This window comes from Schistocerca serialis, chromosome 6, assembly GCF_023864345.2.
Source record: "Schistocerca serialis cubense isolate TAMUIC-IGC-003099 chromosome 6, iqSchSeri2.2, whole genome shotgun sequence".
Classification (NCBI taxonomy): domain Eukaryota; kingdom Metazoa; phylum Arthropoda; class Insecta; order Orthoptera; family Acrididae; genus Schistocerca; species Schistocerca serialis.
The window spans coordinates 428,868,683-428,892,318 of NC_064643.1; the positions used below are offsets into that span (position 1 = coordinate 428,868,683).

A 23,636-nucleotide genomic window follows, 5' to 3' on the forward strand; every position below is an offset into this window, starting at 1 on the left:
ACCACTATTAACATCATCTTCTTCTTGTTGAAATATTTATGCCAATATAGATCGTTCACAGATCCTCATCAAGATTATCTATCCCCCCAGTCTGTCATTCAGCACCTCCTCCCATTGCAGTCCTCTTTGTTTCATGTCATCCCTTACCTTATCTTTCCATCTTGTTCGTGGTCTCCTCGTTGGTATTCATCTAGATTCTGACTGTTCTAGGGTTCTTCTTGGAAGTCTTTCTTGTCCCATTCTTTTCACATAGCCAAACCATTTAAGCCTGTTTCTCCTTAGTTTTTTTAGGGGATTGATCTGAAGGGTGTTCCATATTGTTTTGTTCCTCATCCTATCCCTCATAGCAAGTGCATCTCTGTTGCTTGTTTTCTGCTCAGTTTCAACATTCTGATCCATAGGTCAAAATTAACAGGTAACACGACATGTATATCATGAACTTCACTGTGACAGGTGTTTTTCAATTTCTACTATTCATAATAATAAAATTTTGAACAATTTTCTATTCTCTCCAAAATTTCATCCTTGATGTATCCTTTTGTTGTTAATTTGCTTCCCAGATACTTGAAAGCACCTGATTGTTTAACAATTTTTCCATTACAATTTACATCCTTCATTTTTTTCTTTTATTAAGGTACGTTTTGTCAAGCTTATTTCCATGCCTGCTTCTTCAATTATTCTCTGCTGAGTATTTAGTTATTCTTCCAGTTTCTGCTCCTTTTCTTCTCAAATCATCATATTGTCTGTATATGATATGATTTTCATATCATTTGCTATTGGCCCTTGGTGAACTTTCCTTATGATGTCATCATGACTATATTAAATAGCACTGGTGAGAGCACACTTCCTTGCTGAACCCCTCTGTCCTTTCTGAACTATTCTGATTTTTTGTCACCTTTTATAACACAGTTCAAGCAGTGGTTGGCCTTGTTTCTGATTCTCAGTTGCATTCCTTTTGACAATTCCAATCTATTCATACCTTGCCATATCTCTTCCCTTTTAACAGTGTCATAAGCCTTTTTTATGTCCATGAATGCAACAAAAATGTCTTCCCCAAATTCCCAGTTCTTTTCTGCAATCTGTATTACTGTATTACTGTAGACATGGCATCTATAGTTGATCTTACAGTTTGAAATTCTTGTTGTCCTCCTCTTAATTGTGGTTCTGTCTTATTCCTGATTTTCTGTAAAATTATCTTTTCATAAATTTTCATGCAGTGGCACTATTCCTCAGTAATTCTCACAGAGTGCAATGTTACTCTTCTTAAATATAGATGCAATAATTGCCTTTGTGCAGTTATCAAGAATCTTTCCATATGTCTGTACTATCCTCATTATTCAATCCAGCTACTGAACTTCTAACAGGTTCTGCAACTTTGATCATTTCCATTGTGATGTCATCTACTCTAGGAATTTTGCCATTTTTCAATTCTTATACAGCTTTCACTATGTTCAACATCTGCAGACCTTCTCTTTCTGTTTCCTCTGTGATCATGTTATTTATTTTGTCTCCCTTTATCTTATCACATGTATTTGTTTGATCTGGCCTTCATACAATTTTTGGACTATTCTTTCCAGACTTTCAAAACTTCTTTCTCTCACCTGGATTTTACTTCTTTGTTGATGCTTTTTGGAATATTTCGTTTCTTCTTTCTTGTATTACCTAATATGCAGAATAATATCTTCTTGTCATCCCTAAAATACTCTTCTATTTCTTTTGTGGATTTCTCCTAAGACATTTTCTTACCTATGCAGTAATTTTCCTCACTGCTCTGATTAGTTATTTCTATTCATCTCTATTATGTTTCATTCTGTTTTTGAACCATTCTCTCTGTGTATTCTTCTTCTTCTTCTTGACTGCTTCTGAAATAGTCTCATTCCACTATGGAGTTTCTTTGCGTCAGACTATGGGTCATTCCATGACAAGTGGTCTAGAGGTTCTCGCATGACTACATCAGTTTTGTATGAACAGTTGCACATGTTTCTGATGAATATTGGTAAGGTTTCATGATCATTAATTCAATACTGCAGGAGATATAGTCATTTGTTTGAACCCATAGTGCAGCTGTCAACAGTGCACCCATGAGTTTTCAACAATATCTCTGGTAATATTTTCTTGAAAGAAATAAAACTAGGTCATCTTATAGAACTTTTTGCTCTCTCTTAAGCTAAATGATAGAAAAGGTTTCTTGGGCGATTTGCATATGTATGACATGAAGCAAAGTCAATCAAAAAAATAGAGACTTGGAAAAATGTGAAGTTTAGCTTTTTATTTTTCCAGATGTAATTGTGTGATAAATCTGAAACTTTTCACATGATAACTTACCAACAGAAGACCTTAGAATATAAAATTTCATTCTTCTTCTGCTTTTTGATAGTTCACAAATTGAGGAAGAAATTGATTATTTTTCTAAAAACTGCTGTTTTTGGCCCATTTTCACAAAAAAAGAGTGCTTTGCAAAATCTTTCAGACCAGTTTCATTAGAAAGAACAAGTTTTAAACTAACTATAAAACTGTATTTGGTTTCACATTGTGGGCATATGAGGCCCTAAAAAACAGCAACAAGATGGAGGTGCATTGAAAATTGCTCACGCTCTGCTGGTACTCAAATTAAATCTGACGGATTTTATTATGTTTTATAGTTGTTTAGTACTCTGGGGAAGGTAATATCAAATGCCTTGATGGCTAGAAAGGAAAATAAAGTCCAAACAAAAAAGGGGTGTCTTTTGTCACAATTCACCAATTTCAATCTGTTTTTCTGTTATAACCACAGATAAAATTGGTTATAAACTTGACAGTCTAACTGTGAATTATCAAGGCGGTGGGGATCATGGTAGCAGAATTGTTGCACAATGGCTGCAGCACACAGTGTATAAATAGCTTGCAGGTTTTACACCACTGTCACACTGTGTAAATTTTGGTGATGTTTGCAGCAGTCTTCCTGACTTTCTTGGAATGGATTCATGCTGAAGAGATTTTTTAGTATGTCTGTTTATTGTATAATGCTATTGATATGCTAGTTTAATTATGGGTTAAAGTACAGTGTACTTTGTGTTTGTATAGTTTGTGGTTAATGTGGAACATTAGTGTACAAATGAAAAACCGTAAAAATTTGTTGGTCTGGTGCATGGCGGCTTAAACACTACTGGTGCCTTTTAATGTGAGAAAACCAGCATCACCATCACCACAGAGGCCATGCCCAATAGCTGTACAACAGCAGCCATGGGCGAGTTTCTTTACCACATGTTCCCTAACCTGATACAGGTTTCTTTACACAGGATTCCAAGCTGATGATACATTTCTATAAGTGTTAGAAGAGGTCTCTTTTAGGGTCCTAAGCTTGTGTTTACTTCAAGTTAGGGTACTTGAATGTTTTACAGGTTTACTTAATTTGCTGTAGAATGTCATGAGGAAAACTACACAGCAGGCTAGATGATGTCACTATGGGATTATTATGTAACACAGACCCCAAAAAATTTCACTTTTTAATGTGATTGCCACAAATTATTAGAGTCATAAAAAAGAGAAAACTATCCTTTTTATTGGATTCTTTAGTCCATTAAATTTTTAATTAAAAAGAATTTTGTTGAGCTGAATGCTTTAGAGATGCAAAAAAAAAAAAAAAAAAAAAAAAAAAAAAAAAAAAAAAAAAAAAAAAAAAAAGGCCTACTTACTTGCAGATTTTCTGGCTCAAGACATCAGCTAGTCATCAAGACTTTTGTCTTCCACAGACGGTACTAAACAATTGTAGAACATAATAAAAGAAGTCAGATTTAATTTGAGTACCATCAGAATATGGGCCTGTGGCGGCAGCACCGTCCAACGCACGAAGGGCTGAACTACTGCACTGCCGACACAAGTAGGGGCAGCTGTACCGTTATGCGGAATTTCGGCAACGGTGCGTCGCACACCGGACCGCACGGGAACAAAGCTGCCAGCAGTGCGAGCTAGTCGACGCGACGCGACACACGTCTCCCCAGTTCTTCCGCCGCGGACCACGTGCGTCGAGTCAACGTGACTCCGCCGTAAATGCGTACGCGCGGTCGTGAACGCAGTCGCCGTTAAATTGTCTTTCGCTTCTTCGCGGACGTTACGGCGCCTCCGGTCGCGCCAAGAGCAGAACATTCTGTGACGCGGCCTTTTGTCTCGCTCGGTCCACGCGGTCGCGCCACGGCTCGTCACTGGAGTGTACACCCTCCGGGATCGGTGACCGAGCCGTGCCGCTGGTGCAACGCGCCTATATAGGCGGACATTAGCGAAGTATATTATTTGTCATTTATTGTAACGGCAGGAAAAATAAATGTGTCCTGTCCAGAAACCGCTTTAGTCATTTATTGCCACAAAGCCTCTCCCATGAGCATAGTGCGTGGGCGCGGCGATAAATGCCGGTTCACTGCACATAAGCGACTGTAAGCGGAGATACAACACGTTCCCGCTTCACTGGTGACCCCGACGTGATCTGAGGCTAAAAAAAACACGTGGTGACAAACGTTCGTCGGTACGAGAGACGTGGAACCGCGAGTAGGCTTGGGCGCATACGCCCGCGCCGAACAGTGCTCAGTAGTAAATTTTTTTTTTTAACTAACTTTTTTTTGTATTGTTTTTGTGTGCGTATATTTTGATCGCGGACTGCTTAGTGTTATTTTTTTTTTCTTTTCGTGTGTTTCCCTTGTGTTATTTTCACTGTGTACTTTCCTCTTGTACGAGGATTCGACTCTGAACAAAGATGGCGACACTAGAGGAGTTGCAAAAGACCGTCGAGGAACTGCTCGCACGCAACACGAGGCTAGAGAGTGAGCTACAGGCACGGACTACACGCGCGGACGCCGTCGCTAACTTGGCCGACAGGGTGCACGACGCGCTGACAACGGCGCCTAGCACTGCGGCTGCGGCAGCTTACGACTCCGTCCCCCCACCTCCGTGGCGGCCAGCGCCTCCCGCACCCGCATCGGATGCCGACCTGCACCAGCTAGTGCAAAACTTGACCGCGCAGGTGGCAGCTCTCTCGACGCAAGTCGACCGGTTGGCGCGCTCGCAGCAAGAGGGCAGCACGCGCCGCAGCGGCAGCAGACCGGGCGACAGGCGGCGTGGCTCGCGCAGCCGGCAACGCAGCAACAGCCGCTCCAACGGTACCCCGCCGACGTCACAGCACGCACAAAGCGGCTACTGCTGGTACCACGCCCGCTTCGGCAACGAAGCAACCAGGTGCCGCGCTCCTTGCTCGCACCCAAACGCCAGCTGCGACCGGACCTAGGCGCACCCGGCTGCAATATGATATCGAAGCGTCTGTTTGTTGCGGAACGGGGGGCAGGCGTGAGGTACCTCGTCGACACGGGTTCGGACCTCTCGATCTTCCCCCGTTCTATGTTACGAGACCGCAGGCGGGCCGAGGCACTCTGCCTTACAGCGGCGAACAACTCCACGATTAAAACTTACGGCACACACAGCCGCAATATAGATCTGGGCCTACGGCGCACGTTCTCGTGGACTTTTACCGTGGCCGACGTCAATGAGCCGATCCTGGGCGCAGACTTTCTCGGCCACTACGGGCTACTAGCTGACATCGCAAACGGCCAGCTCATCAACGCCACGACTAAGTTAAAGATAGCGGGACAGCGCCGGCAGGCTGCATACTACAGCGTTAAACCCGTGAAGTGCCCCGGACCGTACGCTGACATTCTGGAACAATTCCCCGACCTCACCCGCCCAGCCGGTGCACCGAGAGACATCAAACATTCGACGGTGCACCACATAATAACCACACCCGGACCCCCCACATCGTGTCGCCCACGTCGACTCACGCCGGACAGACTCGCAGCAGCAAAGGCAGAGTTCGAGGCCATGCTGCGGCAAGGCATTGTGCGACCATCGAGCAGCCCATGGTCATCGGCGTTGCATTTAGTGCCCAAGAAAGACAATTCGTGGCGCCCGTGTGGGGACTATCGCGCCCTTAATTCGCGAACGGTGCCGGACCGATACCCAGTCCCACACCTTCAAGACTTCAGCTACGCCTTGGCGGGCTGCGCGGTGTTCAGCAAGATTGACTGCGCAAAGGCGTACACCCAAATTCCGGTGGCGCCCGAAGACATCGAAAAAACAGCCATCGTAACGCCCTTTGGGCTTTTCGAAAGCCTGTTTATGACTTTCGGTCTTCGGAATGCTGCCCAGACTTGGCAGCGGTTCCTGGACGGCGTCTTGCGAGGCTTGCCATTTTGCTTCGCGTACCTCGACGACATCTTGGTGTATTCCAAGTCGCCCAAACTCCACCGCCGCCACTTAACGACCATCTTTCAGCGCCTGAGTGAAGCCGACATCGTCATTAACCCCGCTAAATGCGAGTTCGGCGTGAAGGAAATTGAGTTCCTCGGCCATTTAATTACGCCCACCGGATCGACACCGCTACCGGAGAAAGTTAAGGCAATACAGAACATGCCGCGTCCGCAGACGCACAAAGAATTACGACGCTACCTCGGCATGTTGAACTTTTATCGTCGACACCTGCCCAACGCCGCAGCGGTGCAAGAGCCGCTGACTAAGGCGTTACAAGGTCCTATCTCTAAAGGGAAGACCCTCGTGAATTGGACAGACGCAATGGAGCAGAGCTTCACGGACTCAAAAAGGAATCTCGTGGAAGCGACGCTGCTCGCGCACCCGGTACATGACGCGGACTTAGCTGTAGTCGTGGACGCCAGCCAGGCCGCCATCGGCGCGGCGTTACAACAGCGCGTCGGCGGGAGTTGGCAGCCTCTCGGTTTTTTCTCTAAAAAGCTTTCCGATTCGCAACGTGCTTGGAGCGCTTATGACCGAGAGTTGCTTGCGGTGTACGCGGCGGTGAAATACTTCCGACCGTCCATAGAAGCCCGACAGTTCATCATTTTCACCGATCACAAACCCATTACCCACGCGTTCGAGAACAACCACACTAAGTGTTCACCGCGCCAACTCCAGCAGTTAGAGTACGTGTCGCAATTCACGACTGACATTCGACACATTTCGGGGATAGACAATATCGTCGCCGATTGTTTGTCCCGAGCGTGTGCCGTTATTTCACCCCCTGTGAACTTTGAGGACGTGGCCCAAGTACAGGAGAGTGACGAAGAACTGCACCGCTTCCGTCACGACACTTCCAGCGGCCTGCAACTGGAGCTGGTGCCTGTCCCCGGCTCCGCACGGAAGATTTGGTGTGACACCTCAACCGGCACGCACCGACCGTTGCTCCCGGGGAAATTCCGACGCAGTGCCTTCGACCGTGTCCACGGACTGTCACACCCCGGCACCAACACCACTGCGACGCTCGTGGCTGCGCGTTTCGTCTGGCCCGGGCTTCGGAAGGACTGTCGCGAATGGGCGCGCACTTGCACCGCATGTCAGCGCGCCAAAGTCGGGAGGCACACCCACGCACCCGTGGGCACCTTCCCGGACGCGACACGCCGATTTGCACACGTCCACGTGGACCTCGTCGGCCCGCTTCCTCTCTCACAAGGCAAGCGGTACCTCCTAACTATGGTGGACCGCTTCACTCGCTGGCCGGAAGCAACGCCCGTCGCGGACGTCACAGCCGAGACCGTCGCCATCGCATTCGTCGACACCTGGGTGGCACGCTTCGGATGTCCCAGTCACGTGACAACTGATCGCGGCCGCCAGTTTGACAGCGCGTTGTTCACGCACGTTGCCAGACTGTGTGGCACCCGGTTACACAGGACAACCAGCTACCATCCGGCGTCGAATGGCATGGTCGAACGGTTCCACAGGACCCTCAAAGCCGCTCTAACCTGCCACGACACCTCATGGCCAGAGGCGCTTCCACTGGTGCTGCTCGGCCTGCGAGTCACGCCGAAGGAGGAGATCGGCGCGTCACCTGCCGACCTCGTTTACGGGCAATCTCTGACAATCCCGGGCGATTTTGTCGAAGATGCAAGACTCCCACGCGACGCCGTGGCACCCACTCTGGCGGAACGTCTGCGCAGTCACATGGCCGGCCTCCGAGCGCACGCACCGACGCGGCACGGCACCGGGAAGATATTCGTCCACGCCGACCTGCAGCGCTGCACGCACGTCATGTTGCGTACCGACGCAGTACGGCCACCTCTCCGACCGCCCTACAGTGGACCGCACCGCGTGATCGCCCGAGGAGACAAAACGCTGGTCCTCGAGTGCAACGGAAAGCCGTCGACAGTGTCAGTCGACCGCGTCAAACCAGCCTACGTCTTGCCCGCTCCATCAGCCACGCATTTCTTCGACCCGGCAGAAGAGCTGATCACAGACGACACGCCCTCTGCCAGCGGTCAGACGGAACCCGCACCCGGAGCCGCCGGTGACGCACAGCCGCAGCCTGCTGTCATCGCGCCGCCACGTGCGCCTCCCACCACCACGCCCAGGCAGCTGGTACGGCCGCCCGGACCGCGCCCACCACAGGCGCACCGGTCGCCCCCACCACAGCCGCCAGCGGACTACGTCACGCGCGCCGGCCGCCGCGTCCGATTCAAATGGCCGTGCTGCGTCGCCAGCGCACCACGACACCCAAGCCAGCAATCACGCGCCCGAGCCACCGAACGCCGTCAGAATTCGGCGCCCACGAGCCGCCGTCCGCTGTAGAGACCCGACCTCCAGCTGCAAGTGCCTTCGGCCGGTAACTCCAGTCGAGCGTTCGTCACAGCTCCTGGACCCGCGTTCGCGTCTTTTGCCTCCGCCGCGTCGGGCGTTGAGGCCGGATCGGCACCCGTGCCAGCTTACCTCATTCGCTTCTCCGTCGAGCTCTGGACATCGCGCACCACACCGCCCGGCTTGTCCGTAGTAGCTCCCGGACCCGCGTTCGAGTTTCGACGGTACCGCACTCGCGCAAGCGCCTTCGAGACGTCACCACTAATGACCTGCAACGCGCGCCTTCACGCGCATCGCTACGGACAGTCGCAGCCAGTGCCTGCTGCCGCTGTCACTAGCCGCCAGCGCGAGGACACGCCCACCGCACGCTCGCCGGTCCGGCGCGCTGACGTCACGGGCCGCCGCCCTTCCGACGCCGACCGACCCCCGCCAAAGCTGCCGCACTGCCATCACGCAGTGCACGAACTTTAAACACACGCACGCCACCGAACGATCGCCGCGTTTTCGCAGCTACGGAGCTCCGCTCTCCAAGGGGGGATCTGTGTGGCGGCAGCACCGTCCAACGCACGAAGGGCTGAACTACTGCACTGCCGACACAAGTAGGGGCAGCTGTACCGTTATGCGGAATTTCGGCAACGGTGCGTCGCACACCGGACCGCACGGGAACAAAGCTGCCAGCAGTGCGAGCTAGTCGACGCGACGCGACACACGTCTCCCCAGTTCTTCCGCCGCGGACCACGTGCGTCGAGTCAACGTGACTCCGCCGTAAATGCGTACGCGCGGTCGTGAACGCAGTCGCCGTTAAATTGTCTTTCGCTTCTTCGCGGACGTTACGGCGCCTCCGGTCGCGCCAAGAGCAGAACATTCTGTGACGCGGCCTTTTGTCTCGCTCGGTCCACGCGGTCGCGCCACGGCTCGTCACTGGAGTGTACACCCTCCGGGATCGGTGACCGAGCCGTGCCGCCGGTGCAACGCGCCTATATAGGCGGACATTAGCGAAGTATATTATTTGTCATTTATTGTAACGGCAGGAAAAATAAATGTGTCCTGTCCAGAAACCGCTTTAGTCATTTATTGCCACAAAGCCTCTCCCATGAGCATAGTGCGTGGGCGCGGCGATAAATGCCGGTTCACTGCACATAAGCGACTGTAAGCGGAGATACAACACGTTCCCGCTTCAGGCCCATCTCCAATCCATCTCCATCTTACCACTGGTGTTTTAGGACCTTATACACTCATGTTGCAAAACCAGATGTAGTTTTTAGATGCTTTAGAACATGTTCTTTCTTCTTCTTCTTCTTTGTGGATGTATCACTTAGGACTACACATAATCAACATTTGTTGGCCTTCCTTTTTGCCCGGTATTCCTTCATACACAATGAATGGGCTAATTTTCATTGCACAGACCATGTATGTCAGTTAATTTTCCTCTCATCTTCCTCAAAACCCCGTGTGTTTGTGATTTTTCTGATTTCATTCTGTCATGTAGATTTAGAGACCCTAATTCTCTCAGGTCTTTTTCCATCTGTTTGTACCAGTTCAGTCTTGTAGTTTTGTTCTTTAAAAATGTGTGGATTCTGTGCATTAATCTGTTTGAGTCCATTCTTTCTAAAAGCCCTATGAATCGGAGTCTTCTCATGCACATTGTGCTGTTATTATGGAGATATTTTTATATGTTTCTGCATTTGGTTTTGGACGTTGCACACCATCTTTAGTTCTTGGTTCTAGGATTTTCCTCATTATTTTACGTTCTTTCACTTCTGATTCCACTTTTAGTATTCCATGTTGAAGATTTTGTGTCTCAGATGCATAGAGAGCTTCGGGTTTAATTAAGGTTGTGTAGTGTTGTATTTTGCAGTTCCATGAGAGACTCTTTTTGTTGTAAAAGTTTTTTGTTAACTGAAATACCATCTCCATTTTCTGGACTCTTGATCTGACAGATTTCTTTTCATTACAATTTTCTGCAATCCATTCACCTAAATATTTAAGTTCTTTTACTCAAGAGATGTAGTTATTCCCAATTTTGAGATCAGAAGGTGCATCTTTGATGTCAGTCATAAATTTTGTTTTTTCAAATGAAATTTCTAATCCTATTTTTGCTGCCTGTTCTTGTAATAATTCTAGCTGTTTCTGTGTATCAGTAATGTCTTGGGTGATCAGTGCCATGTTGTCAGTAAATGCTAAACAGTCTAATTCTATGCCCTTACATTTCGGTCTGTGTGTTGGTGCACCTGCTTTTCTCCATTCTTGAACAACTTTTTTAAGAGCACAATTGAAGAGCACTGGGGACAGGCCATCCCCTTGATGTACTCCTGTGTCTATTTCAAATTCTGTGCTTATTTCTCCCATTAATTTTACTTTGGATTTGGTCTCCATGAGTATTTCTTTTATGATGTTTGTTGTCTTTTGTCTAGTCCAAATTCTGCTAACACTTCAAAAAGGGATTCTTGGTCTATACTGTCATATGCTTTTTTAAAGTCAACAAATTTGATGACATAACTTTTGTTTGAAGTATTATGCAAATGAAAACAGCTTAAAAGAGTATTCAAAAGAATCTTTCTTGAAAAACTGGGTCAAGAATAGCCATTTTTGGTATTTTTAGAAAGATCATCAACTTTGCCCTCATACAGTAAACTATTAGAAAGCAGTGGAAGGATGAAAGTTTATATTCTTAGACCCTGCATTGGTAAGTTATTATATGCAACGTGTCAGGTGTGGCCTGCAATTTCTGAGATATAATAAGCTAAACTTCACATTTTTTTCAGGAGTATATTTTTGCAGCCAACTTTGCTTCAACTTATCCATCTGCAAATTGCCCAGTAAATGTTTTTTTTTTATTTTCCTTAGGAGAATGCAGAAAGTTATACAAGATGACCTAGTTTTGTTTCTTTCAATAAAATGTTACCCTAGATATTATGTCTCAAAGTTGCCAAAAACTTATGGCTGCATTATGGGTTCAAACAAATGACCATACCTCTTCAAGTATTAGATTGGCAAAAGTAAAACTTTGCCATCATTCATTGGAAACATCTGCAAATGTTCACATAAAATTTAAGTGCAGCCTGTGATGTTCATGTGGGAACTTTTTTTCTAAACTTGACCGCTTGCCATGGAATGGCCCTATTGTTGACATCCTCCCACATGTTTCTTCTGCTGCATTGACTAGGATCTGTTTGAACCTGCTTCATTCTTCCTCCACATCCTTATTCTCATCTGTAGGAAGCTGAGTCTAAATCTTCACCCTGTATATGTCTTGTGTTTCTCTATATTTCAGTTTTCAGCACTAAATTTTTGCCTGTCTTTTCCCCTCATAGGTACCTTTTCTGAAGTTTTTTGGTGTTCCTACAAAAAGTCTGTGGTCTTCTTCAAGATTAAAGATTGGTATCACTTTCACTTCTGTCAGCATCTTCTGATTTCTCCGGTTATTATTATACAGTGTGTTACAGATTTCTATTCCAAGTTCCAACTTTATCTGGTAAACTTGTGACTTTCTCTTTTCTTATACCATGCATTGCTAATTATTCATTTATTTTTCACACATGTGGCTAGTAATACCTCACCTTCCTCATTTCTCTCATAATGTCTGTGACTTCCTATAACTGTTACATATCCTCTTTTATCATTCCCAACTCTAGCCTTAAAGTCTCCTATAATCGAAGTCTTGTTAGTTGTTTCAGCATCTTCCAGTTTATTGATAAACTCTTCCTTCTCATCTATTTCACGTCATATTTGAGGAGCATAAACCTGGAATACATCAAGAATATTTCCTTCCATCATTATTTTAAATTTAATTATTCTATGACTTACTCTTTCTACTTTGAGTACTTTGTTTGCTAGTTCTTTAGCTGCTGTTACTGCAATACCCTTTTCTCTTTTGTCTCTTCCTGACCACCACATCTTATAAGCTTTCTCCAGCAGCATTATTAACTTTCCCTTCATTTCTTACCTCACTTAGTTGCATTGTTGGTTTGTTTCCTTCTGTCATTATCTATGAGATTTTCTGGATTCTTGCATCTTTTTCTAAGGGTACAACATTAATAGTCACAATTTCTGTACAAATTTCTTCGAACAAATATTTTTTCATCAGGACCATGCTGGCCATCATACCTGGCAGATCTCCTCAAAGACTTTGTTTTTCGTTATTAGTTTTGATCTGAGATTTGTCCAGTAAGTGCCCCCTGATCTGGGATTCTGCACAACTTTTCCATTTGCCAGTCCGTTTTCTTCATCCCTCTTTCTTCTCCTACAATCCTTTGCCCAAATAAGAAGCCACTGGCCCAGAAAGCTTGCATATTTCCATAATTACTATATTTGTTTTCTGCTGCCACTGCCTAGTGGGTAAATTTTTATCCATCCAATTTATTAGAACAACAAAAATAATCAATAACTGATAGTACAATGTAATTATAATATAATGTAAACTATCTATCCAGTCATATTAGAAGTTGTACCCGTTTATTTCTAAATAATTGTTTTGTAAGAAAGGATGCACTGCTGCATATATGTTTCTAATTGTTAAAAAACTGCAAAAACATTTTCAAGTAGTCATACAACTACTGAAATTTTGAACGTAGTGATTCTGTTATTGATATATCAAGCAAAACTGCATACCTAATGTCAGTGTACAATAATGCATGTGGATAAATGAATGAACAGTGTTTACTGTGGTGTTTATTTTCTATTTTTAATGTTGAAATTTTCCGTTTGTCATGTTTATTTTCTATTTTGAATGTGCTATTTACTCCGATGCTTGTCTCGTATTTGAATTTTGATATACGAGCTGTTGTTCTGTTGTAGGTATCATGTGTATTTGCATATCTACATCCATATTCTGCAAACCACTGCAAAGTGCATGGTAGAGGGTACTTCCCATTGTACCAGTTATAAGGGTTACTCCCCCTCCATGTGTGGAGTACAAGTAGAATGATTGTTTAAATGCCTCCGTGTGAGCTGTAATTAACATAGTCTTGTCTTCACAGTCCCTATGGGGACAATATGTAGGAGGGTTGTAGTATATTCTTAGGTTCATGATTTAGAGCTGGTTTTTGGAACATTCCAAGCAGGCTTCTTTGGGACAGTTTGCATCTATATTCAAGTGTCTCCCAGTTCAGTTTCTTGAGCATCTCTGTGACTCTGTGACACTCTACCACAGGTCAGACAAACCTGTGGCAATTGTACTGTCCTTTTATGTATATGTTTAATATCCCCTATTAGTACTGTCTGGCAGAGGTTCCACACAATTGAGCAGTATTCAAGAATGGTCTACATAGTGATTTGTAAGCGATCTCCTTTGTAGACTGATTGCATTTCCCTAATATTCTACCATTGAACTGAACTATGTGGCCTGCTTACCAATGATTGAGTCTGAGTGATCATTCCTTTTTGTATCCCTACAAACTGTAACACCCATGTAATTGTATGAGGTGACTGATTCCAATTGTGACTTATTGATGCTGTTATTGTAAGACAGTACATGTTTTTTCTATTGTGATGTGCACAAATTCTAGATTTCTATACATTTAAAGCAAATTGACTATCTTTGCACCACTTTGAAATCTTGTCAAGTTCAGACTGAATATTTGTGCATCTTTTTTTAGACAGCACTTGATTATGGATAACTGCAACATCTGTGAAAAGTCTGAGGTTATATTAATATTGGCTGCAAGTTATTAATATACAACAGCAAGGGTCTCAACATGCTTTCTTGGGAGACAGCCAAAGTTACTCCTACATCTAATACAATTCTCCATTCAACATAACATGCTGTGCTATCCTTACCAAGAAATCCCTCATCCAGTATCAAATTTACCTTGATATCCCATATGACTGTGCTTTTTATAGTGGTATGATACTGAGCCTGATGCTTTTCAGAAATTGAAGAATACTGTGTCTACATGACTGCCTTAATCCATGGCTTTCAAGATATTATGTGAGCAAATTTAGAGTTGGGTTTCACATAATTAACGTTTTTGGAATCCATGCTGGTTGGCATGGATGAGGTCATTCTGTTTGAGATATATCTTTACATAGAAACTACAACACATGCATGTAAAGGACATTGGGTAGCAGTTCTGTGAATACTTCTGCTATCCTTCTCGTCAACAGGTGTGACCTCTGCTTTTATTCCAACAGCTGAGCAAGGGTTTTTTTTTTTTTTTTTTTTTTTTTTCCCCCCCGCCCCCCCCCCCCCCCCCCCCACCAGGGGCGCTATGGTAGGTCATGTTTAAAAGAGGGGCTAATTCAGGCACAAATCTGGTATAGAACATGAACGATATTCTGTTGCACCCTGCACCCTGGAGCTGTTCAGTTTTAGCAATTCTAGATATTTCTCAACTTCACAGAAACTCATATTGATATCAGTCATCTTTTCAGCAGAATGAGAGTTAAATTGGAGCAGTACCCCTGGATTTCCATTTTTAAAGGAACATTTGAAATCTGAGTTCATCATTTCTGCTTCTGCTTTGCTACCTTCATTTTTAGTCCCTGGCTTGTCCATGGGTGTCTGGCCACTGACTTTGGTACCACTACCAGCCTTTACACATGTCCAGAATTTCTTTGGATTTTCCTAGAGATCCTACAGTAATATTCTGCTACAGTTTTCACACATTACCCTCTTGACAGCCAAACATGTTTCACTCAGCAGTTCTGTGCCTATAGCCCTACACTTTGTTTTATACCCCTTGTATTGATTTAGAATGAGATTTTTCCTTATTTGGTAAATTCACGAGTATGAATGTATACCTAATACTGTATTACACTATTTTTGTGTTATAATGTGCACCTGAGAAAAACTAGTAGTACCTTAAAAGTATTAGTACAAATAAATATGTGTCTGTCTTCTTATGCTTGCATGAAGAAAGAAAGTGTTGGGTTTTATAGCTGTTGGCAGATATTGCTCACATCCATAGGCATCTGCAAGCAGATACAGGCTTTTATTCATTACAGAATTCTCATTAATTTCTACCAGTGATTGTCTGCAATCCTATTAATTTGCTGATGTAACATTGCTCAGTGCTACAGAAAATACTGTGATTTTAGCAGTGACCACATGTCTTGGGATTTATTTGGTTTTCATGCTGTTCATGAGAAACTATGCTGATATCTTGGTGTGGTGGCTGTTTTGGCACTGTTCTATAGCTGAGACAGATGTGAACCTTTACAGAAACATGCCGAAATAGTGTAGCTGATCTTTTCTGTCTTCTCTTGGTAGAACCATTCTTGGGCTGCTTAAAAGGACTATCCAGTACCCGAAGAGCAGACTCCTGTACAACCTAAGCAATGTATGTGCGTCTTACCTGTCTCAGTAGACTCAAGAACACCCCACCAATTTGCTACACATTGGAATTTCAATAGCAGTTTACCATTTGTCTGCGGACAAAAAAGACCTGTGATGGTTTGCAAATTGTACATTCAATTTTAAATGGCAGAGAAATTGCAGTAGATTGTGATGAAAACAGTCACCTGTATTTAATCTATGAGTCCAAATGCATCAGTTGAAACAGGAAAATGGATTTTATGTGCTAGCAGAGAGGGGGAAAAAGTGTAGAATTTCAAGGACAACAGATGTCCTCTCCAGACATTATGCCCTTCTCAACTGTATGGGGTATAATACAGCTTCAAATTCAGTCATAGCACTACATTTTCAGCATTCCAGTTGGTTTGGCTGCACAATAATGTGACAAACTGAGAGACATGATTGACGTGGTTCAATTGTAGGGTGTTAAAAGCCAATTTTACCAGCCAATTTGAGGGTGGTTTTGTAAGCTTTCTCACATTCATCAAGTCAGTTACACACCCTAAGCTACACTTTTTGCTAACCAAGCCAAAAAATGTAGTTTTCAGAACACAAGGTATTCAGTTTTAGTCTTGCCAGTCAACATTATAAACAGAAATTTGAAAGTGACAAAAAAAATCTATTAACGTGATCAGATATGTTTTCTGTGCATAGGAATTGTTGTAGATGACATCAAATCTAATGACCCCCCTCCCCCATATCCACAGGATTTATTCATTTTTAATTTACATTTCAGTCAACAGAATGGGGCTATAAATAATTTTTTGCATATATTTTCTACCTTTATTTCAGAACTCATTGTATACCCTGGATACCATCATATGAGGGTGAACTTTAAGAACATTGAACCAAAAAGGTAGAACCAATACTCAAATTAGTAAAAAAAAAAAGAAAGAAATGTACTTTTCATATAATGTTGAATATGCTTACCATTTGAATATCAAAGCAATGTATCTTATTAAATGGATAACTACTATCAATTGTTTGAGGTATATTAAGTTTTGTGTACTTGTCAAATTTAGTTCCAAAAGTATGACACAATTTGAAATCCAATGAATTGGAGATGTGGTATCAAAAAGTGGTAATTTCTGAATTTTAACATCCATTGGATAAAATTTCTGCAGGAACCCACGCTCCCAGCCTATCAGCTGGTGACAAAAGATAACAACACAAGATCATAAAACACTGGACTGGATAGGTGGATGGAGAAGATAATAAGGGAATGATTTAAATAAGAAAATGCTGCACCAGTTGCTTTTTCATGCATAGCGCAACATAACTTTTACTAGTGTTGTATATATGTGAACTCCCACAGATCTTGAAAACAGTAATAAGTTCATGAAGTACTTTGTGCTGTGCATGAAAAATGCAATTGGTGCAATATTTTATTATTTCAATTATTATTAACACAGTTGCAAGATTTTGTAAAACATTGTTTGTGATGGATAAAACTGAGAATAAGGGAGAATAATACGAATGTGTCACCATTAAAAGTTCCTGCAACTGCAAGTCAGGTTAATGACAGGCCACATATAGGAAGATTATCAACAGTAACTACCACTTTCTATGTGCCTTTGTTGGGGCCACTTATTCTTCTTAATATTTTCTTTGCAACTCTGTAACCATTTATCACTAACAGTTGACACTTACCTCCTGTTTTTGTCCTTGTAGCAAACATAAATTCATGTTGACGAGAACCTGCATCATTATGAGCTGTTGCTCGAATAGCGTACCAAGTAGCAGGTGTAAGATCAGGGATTACCAGCTCTTCTTGCTGGATATTGTTTGAAACAAGAGTCCAAGACTTTTGATCTTTTGCACGATATTCCACCACAAAATACTGTAATGGACACCCACCACTTGGCCAGGAGTCCAAAAACAGTATTACTGATGTTGAATTTACAGATAATAAATCTTCTTGATTAGGAATTTTTGGAGCTGCAACATAAAGGACATATAAATTGCCACCATCTTTTGAAAAAATGTTCAGGAAATTAAATTAATCTCATAGTATGAGAATTATCTTTCTAATGTAATCCACCATTCATGACTAAATGGGCTTGGGGTGAAACTACTTAGGGAAGTGGCAATCACCCCACACTAAATTTTCTGGTAATTAATTTCAGTCATATGTTTTTTGTCTCATTACTAGAGCCTGGATTGTTATGTAATGTCAACACAAAAAATATACAATATTTGTGTAATGAAAATGGGTAAAATTTGTAAGAAAATGTGTAATATTGAAAAATCTTATTAAATATTTAACATAAAACAATAATTTCAAACCAAAATCAACTTCTGAATTACATTATAGCCTACTGTGTTACCTTAATATACAGTTAAAACTACCAGAAGCACAAAAACTATATTAAGAAGGTACATTTTACATTACTTTATTTTGAATGTATTTTTTTGTCAATCTTCCAGCTTGTTTTATGCCACCCACCACGAATTCCTTTCCTATGCCAACTCATCTTAGGTAGCACTTGCACATTTTGACCTCAGTTGTTTGCTGGATATATTCCAATCTCTGCCTTCCCCTCCAGATTTTATCCTCTACCACTCCTTTAACTAACACGTAAATCATTCCCTGATGTTACAAACATGTGCTATCATTCTGTCCCTTCTTGTTGTCAGTGCTTTGCAAACATTCCTCTCATCAATGATTCTGCAGGGAACCTCTTCTTATCCACCCACCTAATTTTCAGCATCCTTCTGTAACACCACATCTGAAATGCTTTGATTCTTTTCTTTTCCATTTTTCCCACAGTCCATGATTCACTTCCATACAATCCCATGCCCCAAATGTACATTCTCAGAAATTTGTTCCGCAAATTAAGTCCAATGTTTGATTCTGGTATACTTCTTTTTGCAAAGAATCCCTCTTTACCTGTGATAGTCTGCTTCTTATAGCCTCTTTGCTTTGTTTGTCCCTCATGTGAAATTTTGTTTCTGAGGTAGAAGAATTCTTCACTGCATCTACTTTTGATGTTAAGTTTATCACTGATCTCATTTCTGCTACTCCTCATTACTTTTGTTTTTCATCAGTTTACTCTCAATCCATAATTTGTGCTCAGACGATTTCATTCCATTCAACAGATCCTGGAAATCTTCCTCACTTTCACTGAGGATAGCAATGTCATCACACTGAATTTTAATTCCACTCCTGAAACTTTCTTTTACTTCTGTCTTTGCTTCTTTGATGTATTGATTGAACAGCAGTGGTGAAAGACTGAATCCACATCTTGTACCAATTTTAATCTGAGTATTTTATTTTTGTCTGTCATTCTTATTTTTATCACATTAATAAAAGAAAGTTATTTTCAGTTACACCTGTTTTTTTAAAATGTCCACATTCACTGAAGTTACTAAGATACCCTACTTTGCTTTTCATTCTGAAGTCCAGTATTCTGAAGACCAGTGAATAACCTGGTACTTCTCCAAATCTCCACTCATGGGAATGTCACTGATGAGAAAGAATGTTTCTTTGGGAGAAAAATGATCTCTCCAAATCACAGGACATTGATAGTGCATTTAAGAAGAGGAGAGATTCCTGGAGAGTGCCTTCTTCTCCAGCACTGAAGATATTTCAGACAGTATCAGAAATTGAATAGCCTGGATTTAATGTCTAAACAATGTCAGTCTTATTCATTATCCATAGCCCAGTATCCACATCTTGTGTTAGTTGGCTTGCATTTGACATTCTCAACAAATTCTAAAGATGTCTGCAAATCCATTCTGATAGATTCTAATCCTTTAACGCTGCTCACAAGGAATCTGGAGATGTTCTGGATGCACACCACAGCATTTTTAGTTTTAGCTTCAGTGAAAGCGTTTTGTTGTTCTTATACAGAAACTAAAGATTCCTTTGGAAGTGAACCAGTCACAGATTTAACAACTTGAAAACGTTCATTAAAAAGTGACATTGTCATTCCAGGTACCCCATCTCATTAGGACAGGATCAGACAATAATACTATTTTTGGCAGCTATTTTCTGTAGAGTGACAAATTGCACAAGGCTTTGAGAAACTGTTTTTGGGTCTATCAAATTATTATATACCTCTGTGTAACTGCCATGCACTTCAGTCATAAATTGCAGTGCATGGATCAGGCAGGGGAAGTGTGTTAAATGCAGACAGAATATGCATAGAGCAGTTGCCATGCTGTCTTTACGTTTAGAGGTAGGCTCCAAAAGGTGGTGCACCAGATGACATGCCATGCACACTAGTCTTGTGGCCCAATGCAGGTGACCTCTGTTAGCTGGCCCACACAGCTGCCATTGGCAGATTATTTGGATTGTTTCATGCTGATAGTGGTGCAGTGCATATCCAGGTGTTGCATGCAGGGTTATAGCACCTGTCCCCTCTTGGGATAAAGGCACTCCTCTGATGTGGGCATTGGGGTCACTAATGATACATCCTTGATTTCTGTGGCAGGTACTGCAGGTGTTGATGGTAGTGGCAGGAGATTCTGGGATGGAAGTGATGTGTCTGCAGACACATGCAGCACTTGCCCTCATGAAGTGCCATAAAGGAGCACTGGCGATAAGGGTGCTGGCAACATTTTGATGTCAGGATCCTCAATGTGGTGGAACAGTGCCAATAGTGACAGTGCCGGGGACACTACTCATGAAGGACCTGATGGCGCTGGTCCAGCTGGCAACAGAACTGCATGCATCAAGGCAGAGGATCCCAGAGGAGAGGCAGGAGCCTGTGATATATACAAGGAGGATGGGCCTGCCCCTGCAGCAGGACTCCAGGACTCCCCTCACAACTGGTTCAGGTACTGAGGGAGGAGGCAAGGGCAGCGGCAGTGGCATCAGACCCGCAGACCTCGTCATGGTGCGTGGATGCAATCATGGTGGGGCGCTATCAGGCCTTTATTGGTGCATGCCATACAGAGGCAGTGGCCACAGCAGCTGTAGATTGTAGGCAGGATCCGCTTTGGTAGATGGCCAAAACCCCAAGCCCAGATCACTGAGTCAGGAGTAAATTATATGGAGGGCCATGCTGATAGATGTTGGTGATGCAGCATGAGCTAGAGCAGGAGGGCACATGATTGGTGACTGTGAAGCATCTCAGCTGGACTCCAATCCCCCTAGTGGTGTGTAAACCTGTAGGAACTCAAGAAGTACATCAAGGTGTCATCCATGGGAGTCCACAACATACTGTTTCATTTGAAGTGTGAATGAGCAGAAGAGACATTCTGCTTGCTGTCAGATTGCTGGAGGAATGGAGGAGCAATCACATGGTGCAGAAATCATGGAAGGTCTGAGGCACAAATCATGGGCTGTTATCCATTAGAAGTGCATAAGGCAATACTTCAATAGAAAACAGTTGTGATAGGGCCTGAGCCACAGCCATGGCTGACATAGAACAACAGTGGATAATGTGTGGAAATTTAGAGAAAGCATCGACAATCAGCAACCATTAAAAACTGAGGAATGGTCCTGAAAAATTGGCATGGTGTTTCCAAGGATGCAGCAGTGTGGACCAGGAACAGGAGCCACAGCAGTGATGTCACCCCAAGCCTCAATCTGATCATCAGTAGTAAGAGATACCTCAAAAGCTTGAGCAGTATTTATTTTTATTTCAGCCAAAGATGGATTCTCTCACTGTAGTGCACATTGATGCACTTCTTGGTTGGGAGCTAACTGAATAATGGCATCTTGGATCATAGAATGAGCATAGGAATCATGATGAGTATCAGTAACAAACTGGCATTTGTGACTGAGGCCATGGAGTTCGGCAGTCCAGGCTTGGTAGGACTGTGGGGCTGTTTATGACATCGACAGAACTTGACATATACTGCAATGACATGTTTGCACTTATGGTGCTAAATGGACAACAAAGTATACATTTAGTCAAACAAAAGTGATGTTAGTTTCTGGAGTGGGGCTAACTGGCACAGCAACTGGTAAATTCAAGGCAAAATCCAAGAAAGGAACAAAGCCTTACACATGTTGGCATCAGTGACACCAAAACTGAGAAAGTGTTGCTGAAGCCACTTCACATAAGGCTCTCAGTTTTCAGCTGCACCAGCATAAAGGAAAAAGGGTGGTGAGTTCACCACCAGCATAGAAGCCTGTGTAGTCAGAGTAGTTGAAAAATTCATGATATAAACTGCAAGAGCTTGCTGCTACCCAAGGAGAGATTTGAGCATTGCCCCCATGGACAGGACAGATGGAATGACCAAATAGATTGAGCACACAGAAGTGAACACCACACTCATCACCAATTGTGCCATAATGCTAGACACAACCAACAGTGTGGCCTCCAAGAACAAGAGTTTATTTATCTATATTCAAGTAAGCAGCAAACTTAGAAACAGTACAAAAGCAGTAGAACACAATCTGAAAAGGAGCACTGGCTGCGATGTCTTTATATAGAGGAGGGCTTCGGTAGGCTGTGTGGCAATGTTATGCAGTGTATACAAGTCTTGTGATCCACTGGTGCCATGTTGCATATCCAACAAATATTGCACAGAATTACTGTTGGCTTATGAGTGCCAATTTAGTGCACCTAAAAGATAGAGACAATTTTATTTTACATAAGTAAAAAAGTTTTTAAAAATGTATGGACATATACAAAATAATAATTTACTTGATGTTGTAGGGCTCCTGCATCAGCAGCCAAGAGACAGTGGTTGTGTGTGTGAGTTGTGTTTGCAGAATGTGTGTATGTATGTTGTCTAATACAGAAGAAGGCCATTTGGCCAAAAGTTTGCTTGTATAGCAGTCTTGTTTGCCTGACTGAGACTCAATATTTCTTCTATATGGTGAGTAGCAATCTATCCTTTTCAAAATATTGTCATTATTCCATCCTGGATTTGCTGACAGGCACAACAAAAAGACTGTTACTCATGCAGCTGTTGGCCACAGCCTGCCTCAGCAAAGAAAACATTCACACTCTCACATCTCCTGTTCACTTGGCTGCCACAACTGGCAGCTCCGACCAGTCAGAGCTGCTGCTGGTGTCAGCCCAGAGTGTGTGAGATGTGCTTGCTTGTGTGAAAGTATGTATGTTTTCTTTGCTGAGCAAGGCTTTGGCTGACAGCTGCTTGGGTAACAGTCATTTTGTTGTGCCTGTCTGCAACTCAACATGTCATCTTTATGGTGAGTAGCAATCTGTCCTATTTCTTACATTTTTGTTATTCCTATGTGGAGTCATTGTTTCATGTTGATATATTAAGTGAAATGGACAAAGCTACTAATTTTATGGATCAAAACGTTCTTATTGACAAGCTAATGTGTTATGGCATTAACAGTATTTGTCTTCCATATTAGTAAGCATTTGGCCGGAGTGTAACATCAGGGTTCATCTTCACACTGGACTCACATACATGATCTTCCAATAATATTAAGGATCCTTTAAAAAACTGTGATGTTTGCTGATGATTTAATCATAATGATCAGACACAGCTCTGATGATAGATCAACATGCCTCCAAATGGTTCACACAAACACTTCAACTCATAAAGCCGTGAAGATTCATATTATGCAGTTCAAAACAAGCAGAAATGCAGAAACAACCTGCTAATGACAGATTATTAGCAGTACAGCTGGATGATAAGCTAAAATGGATTCTATACACAGCTAATGTAATCTAGATGCTTAGTTTAGCATGTTTTACTCTTGGAGTATCTGTCCTAAGCGCAAGCCTGTTGGCCTATTTTGTATATTTTCATTCCTTGCTTCCTTGTGGAAGAATAAATAAAGCATTTATTCAGCAGTATTTATTCA

At 43.1% G+C, this 23,636-nt stretch overlaps 1 protein-coding gene across 1 annotated transcript in view; it reads right to left on the reverse strand.

Moving 5' to 3' along the window:
• LOC126484903 (Down syndrome cell adhesion molecule-like protein Dscam2) overlaps nucleotides 1-23,636 on the reverse strand; it is a 505,795-nt gene that overhangs the window by 81,011 nt on the left and 401,148 nt on the right. The window contains exon 24 of the mRNA XM_050108503.1: nucleotides 17,546-17,833. Within this exon, the coding sequence (XP_049964460.1) occupies nucleotides 17,546-17,833 (288 nt within the window). The remainder of the gene's footprint in view (nucleotides 1-17,545; nucleotides 17,834-23,636) is intronic.